The 7,554-nt window shown below is 33.1% G+C and overlaps 2 protein-coding genes across 2 annotated transcripts; one reads left to right on the top strand and one right to left on the bottom strand.

Annotated features, from left to right (window-relative positions):
• The first annotated feature begins 386 nt into the window (after window positions 1-386).
• LOC137820322 (probable aquaporin PIP2-8) lies at window positions 387-1,945 on the top strand. The gene is made up of 4 exons (XM_068624352.1): window positions 387-861; window positions 948-1,243; window positions 1,341-1,481; window positions 1,569-1,945. The coding sequence occupies exons 1-4, from the start codon at window positions 582-584 to the stop codon at window positions 1,686-1,688; spliced, it is 837 nt and encodes a 278-aa protein (XP_068480453.1). The 5' UTR covers window positions 387-581; the 3' UTR covers window positions 1,689-1,945.
• Window positions 1,946-3,314: 1,369 nt separating this feature from the next.
• LOC137822915 (uncharacterized) lies at window positions 3,315-5,731 on the bottom strand. The gene is made up of 4 exons (XM_068627939.1): window positions 5,467-5,731; window positions 5,240-5,380; window positions 4,369-4,592; window positions 3,315-4,268 (listed from the first exon to the last, which is right to left on the bottom strand). The coding sequence occupies exons 1-4, from the start codon at window positions 5,567-5,569 to the stop codon at window positions 3,504-3,506; spliced, it is 1,233 nt and encodes a 410-aa protein (XP_068484040.1). The 5' UTR covers window positions 5,570-5,731; the 3' UTR covers window positions 3,315-3,503.
• Between the last annotated feature and the right edge of the window lie 1,823 nt (window positions 5,732-7,554).

Genomic DNA, 7,554 nt, shown 5'->3' with positions numbered 1-7,554 from the left:
ACCAACATAGAACACTTTTTGGTGTGAAGTACAACGCATTGGTTGCTTTAGATTCAAACTTTCGTAAAAAAGTAAAGAGTTTCATGTGGGTAAAAAAAGTTGAATACAAGGTAGGAAAAAAGTTATTGACACGTGATAATAAAATATATAATTCATATTCTTTTGTCTGTTACCTTTAATTGAATTGAAAATAGCATGATTTGAATTTAAGTTGAGAAGGAAAATGAATTTGAAATGAATAAATGAGAGAGAGAGAGAGAGAGATATGAACGTTGTGTTGTTGTAGGGGTTGCATGCCATGCCAGGCTGACAGAAGAAGAAGATGAGAAGAGGGCCCACCTCTGCTCTGTCTACCCATTATATCATTACCCTTCACATGTTACTCTGTCCCACACCTCACTCTCTTTTTCTTCTCTTTTTTTAATCCCAAAATGCCCTTCTCTTATCCACACCACACTCTTCTCTCCTCCTTATAACCTACCAACCCAACCCAACCTCCACTCTCCTTCTTCTTCATCTTCTTCTTCTTTATCTTATTCTTCTTCTTCATTTGTTCCTCTTCCTTCACCAACACCACCACAATGTCCAAGGAAGTCAGCGAAGAGGGGCAGCAGAGGAAGGACTATGTAGACCCTCCACCAGCTCCTCTCCTCGACTTCGCCGAGATTAAGCTCTGGTCCTTCTACAGAGCCCTCATCGCCGAGTTCATCGCCACGCTCCTCTTCCTCTATGTCACCGTCGCCACCGTCATCGGCCACAAGAAGCAGACCGGCCCTTGCGACGGCGTTGGCCTTCTCGGCATAGCATGGGCCTTCGGTGGCATGATCTTCGTTCTCGTCTACTGCACCGCCGGCATTTCCGGTAAACGACTAACCCAACCCAACCCACCGCTTCCGTTTCTTTTTTGCTTGCAACAGTTTTTAACTTTTTGTCACAAAACATGACAGGTGGACACATAAACCCAGCGGTGACTTTTGGCCTGTTCCTGGCGCGCAAGGTCTCGCTCATCCGTGCGCTTTTCTACATTGTAGCGCAGTGCCTTGGTGCTATCAGCGGTGTTGGCTTGGTCAAGGCCTTCATGAAGCACCCCTACAACTCCCTCAGCGGCGGTGCTAACTCCGTCAATTCCGGCTACAGCAAAGGTACCGCTCTCGGGGCAGAGATCATCGGCACCTTTGTGCTTGTCTACACCGTTTTCTCTGCCACCGACCCCAAGAGAAGCGCGCGTGACTCTCACATCCCCGTATGTTCTCCTACACCCTCACTACTGCTGCATCTATGCCACTTTTAGTAATAAAAGTATATAAATAAATGAATGAATGTGTTGTGTTGTTGTGCAGGTGTTGGCCCCATTGCCTATTGGCTTCGCCGTTTTCATGGTTCACTTGGCTACCATACCCATTACTGGTACCGGGATAAACCCAGCTAGAAGCTTCGGAGCTGCTGTTATCTACAACGATGCCAAAGTTTGGGATGACCATGTAAGACTCTAGCTTGACGTGCGTGGATGCGTGGTTGTGCTGTTTTAAATTGTAACTGATGATAATGTGTGGTGTGTTTTGTTGCAGTGGATCTTTTGGGTTGGACCATTCGTGGGAGCATTGGCGGCGGCGGCGTACCACCAGTACATACTGAGAGCAGCGGCTATTAAGGCGTTGGGGTCGTTCCGGAGCAACCCTACCAACTAGTTGATGATGATGATGGAGAGACAGAGAGAGAGAGATAGTGTAGAGGAAGTTTAATTGGTGTTTGCATTCATGATTTGTTATTCGCTTGATGTGTGTGTATGTGATGATGATGATGACCCATTCGTCTTTTCTTTTGTAATTTACTTATTTATTTATTTTTATTATTGTTACTATTTATTTGGTTTGTTTGTAGTTTGGTTTCAGAGGAGAGATTATGACCGTTATTTAATTTTATATTTATATGCCACTTTTCTTTACCCCTCCTCGTCTTTTGCGACATAAATTTTTGTTGTCTTCTTCTTCTTCTTCCTTTTACCTCCTCGTCTTTTGCAACAACATTTCTCTCTAACGGTTATCCGCTACTGCTCGTCAAATGATTTATGTTTGCCAACGTGATTTACAGCATCCATGTCTTTTTCTATACCTGATTTGTGCAAAGAAAATTAGAGTTACCATTCAATTTTCAAACAGTTTAGTTGGCCCAGTATAATAAATCCATCTTATATATCCAAGAACGTAATGGAGTAATTTCATCGTAAAAGTTGTCATTTTGTGTAAAGTTTTTAAGGTATAATAAAGTTGTAAATGAAAAATTGTGTTGTATTTGATTTAAAGTGAATATGGTAAAGTTTGGGCATAGTAGGAAATTTAAATAAAAGTTTTATGAAATTAAAAAGTTGTGATGAAAACGTAATACATTGGTTAGCATTATGAAAGTGTGGGGCGGAAGAGTGAGATTAAAGTGGAGTGAATGGAAGGTTTGGAAAACCTAATGCCTATTCTTTTCATCAAATATTTTCACTTATTATTTTTCTCTGTTATTCTGGATTATCTATCTATCTATTAATCATTCTCTTATAATTGCCCAATCACTTAATTATTTATCTATATTTAACATGTCCCCTTCTTCACGTCTTAGTTTGGCCTGCCCTTGAGAAATTGAATTCTTCTATTGCATATACAAAGAGGATACACTATTTGTTAATTTCATTTGGTACCACTTTTTAATTAAATAATTGTACCCTTTAATAAATTAGAAGTAATTGAATATAAGTTTTCTTTATTTTAAAACAATTAAATAATTTCTCTTTCTAAAAATAATGGTTATATAATTTTTTAATACTATTTTCACAAAATTATTTATATTTTAAACTATATTATTATTTTCAATTAATTATTCATAAAAATAATAAATCTATACAAATATTAAAATTATATATATATAATTTAATCTAATAAAAATATGAATATATATTTACGGGCATATGTTTTGCTAGTAAAAATAATTAAGATTGAATAAAAAATTAGTCTAAACGGTCTCACAAACATCCCCTTCACAATGGAGAGTTGTGTAGTTTGTATGTGAGCGTATAATGATAGGTTGATAACTCCAAAAATTATATACAATCTTAATGTGATTGGATTAAAAAATAAATATATATAATAAAAGATAAATTTGTAATTAAATGATGGATGATGATATATTGACAATCCTATATTTTTAATACCATCACATTACCATCCTCAATATTATTATTTTAATATTTTTCATATCATTTAGTTACAAATTTATCTTTTATCATATATATTTATATATAAATAAACCGTTTCAAGAATTGTATATAAGTCTCATAATTATCAAAATATATATTTTTAAATAATATGAATAAATATTAAAATAATAGTATTGAGTCGGCATTTATCATACCTAATAAGAAAAGATTGTTCTTCATGCATTTATTCAGTAACCTATTCTACCTTTAAGCATTGCAAATTTGCAACTTATTAATATGCGTGCACCCCAAACGAATTTGTTCAACATAATAGTTCATCTACCAACGATTTGATAGGCAAATTGTCAACATTGGACTTGATAGATAGCATGTTTTTGGTCAGTTCTTCTGACTTGAGTTCGACCTCTCTCAAACGAGCTCTGATCTCAGGAATTCGTGCTTTGATATCAGCAACCTCTTGTTCTTTCTGAGCCAAACTTCCCAACTCTTGTTCTAGCTCCTCTTTTATTGTCTCCACTTCCTGCTGCTTATTAATCAGTTCAATATTTTCAGCTAATTCGTCGAGGGCACTACGCAACCATGCAACATGAAGTTGAGCAGATTCCACATCCTTAAGAAGGGCCAACAATTCTTTCACTTTGGAGTTGCTTAATTGAATTATTGAGGTGGAGTGTAGCTCTTGCACCACAAAGCATACACATTCAATGTAGTATGAACGCATCACAACTGATTCCAAGTGACAACTTGCTCCTATGTCCCCGTACCTGTCAAGGATAGACTGCAGGATCGAAACAAAACTTTCTTTTACTTTATATCTTCCAACTTGAAGACGGGGTTCTGAAGTCACTGACTCGCTCTCTCCTTCATCGTTTAAATTTTCTTCATTTCGAATACCAGAGAAACTGGAACCTACGGATCCACCGGCTGAAATATTAAGACCCAATTCTTGAGTGTCATCAACATGATGAGTTACTGGAACAACTTTATGAGAAGCTGTTTTTTCCTTGTGATTTGTTGGCATTGGGTCGGCAACATGATCCCTTGGTTGGTCTTTGAGATTGAAAGGCTGCAAAAAAAGCACATGCAAGACATGACATCAGTTTGTGTCGCTCTTTCTTAACTCAAAGATTGGAAGGCATGACGTGAGACAAAAGAGTGACCACTACCTTTACAACTGGATCATGTTTCTGTACAGAAATTGGCTCAGAGGGAACGTGCTCGTTTTTCACTGTCTCAGCCTTTTTCTTCTCAGAATACTGTGATATTGGTGATGAAGCATCAGATAGGTAAATTGCTCCAACTTTTGAGGCAGGAACGCTGTCAAGAACAGGGGGTTCTGGTTTAGAACCTAGCTTATTTTTCCTGTCTAACTTTAACGGAGGAGGGGCACCTACAAATGCAATTAGAATGGACAAGAATCAGAAACATATTTATTCATCGGCATGTGAGAGATCTTCATCAACCACCCGTTCATCAAGTCAAGGACCAACTTTTATACCTCTAAAACGACTCTAGTGCCTATACAACTAGTTTCATATTTTTCTGTCATATGAATTTTCTTATAAATGTGGATTACCCGAGTTAAATCAAACACACCATACATACACAATAACACATGTTACTACTTTAAATACTTTTTAAATTTACAAGAATTCAAATTAATAGAATTGTTTTTAGATAACTAGAATTAAATTTTATCATACTCACGTGAACTAACAGTATTTGTGAACTCAGCAATCTATTTATAAGTTTGTTTAACAGATAATATGAACATGAATCCTAATGTTTTGTCGAACAGTATGGCTACAGTAAATAAAATCCATGTTCTTAAGATGTTAATTGCATGATCGAAAGATGTCTAATTCTATCGCTATTTATTTAGCCTGATTTAGAGGCTAAGTTAAAACAGAGACGTTGTTTTGCATGAATTATAATTAAAAAGATTGGACCGAGATTGAATACAATAGAAGGGTACTGAAATTAAAAAATTCCTCATCAGGTTTGAACCTGAGATGAAAAGAGAGAGAAAGAGGGTACCTGAATCCGATAATCTTTTGTAACAGTTGTGATCACACTCGTGGTAAGGATTAGACGCTTTAGGACAACCTGAGTAAGTTCGTTTGTGTTGCTTATGAACCTTTTTCCCAAGCTCACCATCTGTCACACTTCGACCATAACCTTAGCAGCCATGCAAAACTAAATTTAACAGACGGAAATGGTTCCAAAATACATATACAGAATGAAGAGAGGAGAAAAGAACTAACCAGAATTAATCTTCTTTCTGTTGGTTTGGTTGGTGGCTTTGGAGCAAGCTTGGGTGCATTGATGGTAAGGATTAGAGAGATTAGCACAGTTAGATGATGCCATCTGCTGCTGTTTGATTCACCTCTTCTGTGCCGTGTAAGAATCACAAAACAATAATACGAACCATCTATTTATTCATTGCTCCATTCCTGATCAACTTCTGGACATTGTTTCTTTGACCAAATTAAATTCCATAATGACGTGTATTGATTTTTGAACATGTTCGGTTTGATCAAATTCTAAGACTTTGTTTTATATTGTGTCAAAGTCTTGTCTTCTAGACACTCGCGCGCCAACAACGACCATTTTTTATGGCTACGCATTGTAGAAAACTTTTTGACACAAAAACAGTTGCTGCATTATTTAATAGGACGGAATTCTGATATGCTACTTTAATAAATAATAATTGTAAAGCATTTAATTAAGTTATTTGTGTCAAAAGGGTTACCCATAAGTAAAAAAAGACACACATTAAAAAAACACGATTTGGCAATATAATTTAAATCAGAGAAGACATGTTTGATAAAGAAAAAAAAAACAGATAAAAAGAACGCGGGAACAAGATACCGTTCCCACGCCGCATGCAAACAGCTTCAAATGTGACTAATAATAAATTATCAATTTAATCTTAACAATTTTGTCCATCAAATTGATGATTAAAAGGTTGTTTATTAAATTAAAATAAGAAAATTAGCGTTTAGAATTAAATTAATTTATAATTTATAATTTTAAGAATTAATTTTCATTTTATTCATTTTTAAGATTTATTTCAAAGACTGCACACCATTACCATTTGAATGACTAAATTGATATTTTTTAAAATAAATAATACAATATTATTGAGTAAAATAGATTTTGTCTCTAAATTTCAGCATGATAATTGATAAATCATAGGTTTTATTATATTTTTTAATTCCTAAAAATTATAGTAAACCCAATTTTGATATTTCAAATTTAAAAAATCATTTTAATTCCTAACATATTTTGAAAAAACAATAATTTCAATCTCTAAATATTGAATTTGAAAAATTAAAAATATTAAAAAAAAACATAATAGCCCTTCAATTTTTGTGTTTTGGACCTAAAACCTTATTTTGTAAATTGTAAATTTAAGACACTACAATATTTTCTTAAATTAGAGAGACCAAAATTAGATTTAGCCTAAATTTCAAAAACTACAAAAATAACTAAACCAAAGTAATTTTTATGTGAAACTTATTAAGGTAAAATATTCCAACATAAAATGAATTCACTTTAAAAATAATTTTGTAATCAATTTTATTTAAAATTAAATTTAAAAACGCTCATCTAAATATACTAAAGTTAGGCACTTGATTTTCAAAACAACTATTTTTGACAGAAATATATGAGTTTGACTTGTTTACATAATTCAATTTTTTAAAATTAGTATTCTTACATTTCTTTATTTTTATTTATTTATTTTTATCAAAATTTCTCAAATAATAACAACAATCATACTTTTCTCTTAACATTTTTACTCTTAAGAAAATGATGATCAGAAATGAAAAGTAAAAGTTTCATAATTTAATTTTCGATGAAAAGTGTTTGATTTTGACAAGTTTGCATTCTGCAAGTGATGAAATATTTTAAGGAAAAAACCACGATATTATTACTTTTGCTTTAATTGTCTTTATTATATCTTTCTATCCTGTATATTTTTTTTATTCTTATAGTAGTTTTTTAAAATAACAATTTTGTGCTGTTTAAAACCAATAGACATAAATATTTCTTCCTTTTGCATTCTTAAAATAAATAAAAAATTACACGGTTAGTAAAAAAAAAGTCCTGAATATCATACTGAAAGTAATTGTTATGAAAATTAATACATTTATTATGCATAACAATATACAAATTAAAAACCGTGTGAATTTTTTAATTAATGGGTTATAATTAAATTCATAAAATATTTGTTAAAACTGTCTATTGATTGTAAAAATAACTGTTATATGGAAAATATATTAAATGATATTTTTTATTACATCATTTAGATACTGTAGCTAACTATCGAAATTATATATTATTTGCTA

The sequence above is a fragment of the Phaseolus vulgaris genome, chromosome 9, assembly GCF_000499845.2.
Source record: "Phaseolus vulgaris cultivar G19833 chromosome 9, P. vulgaris v2.0, whole genome shotgun sequence".
Lineage (NCBI taxonomy): Eukaryota > Viridiplantae > Streptophyta > Magnoliopsida > Fabales > Fabaceae > Phaseolus > Phaseolus vulgaris.
The sequence above is the reverse complement of the archived record's forward strand: the minus strand, read 5'-3'. Positions and strand labels throughout refer to the sequence as shown.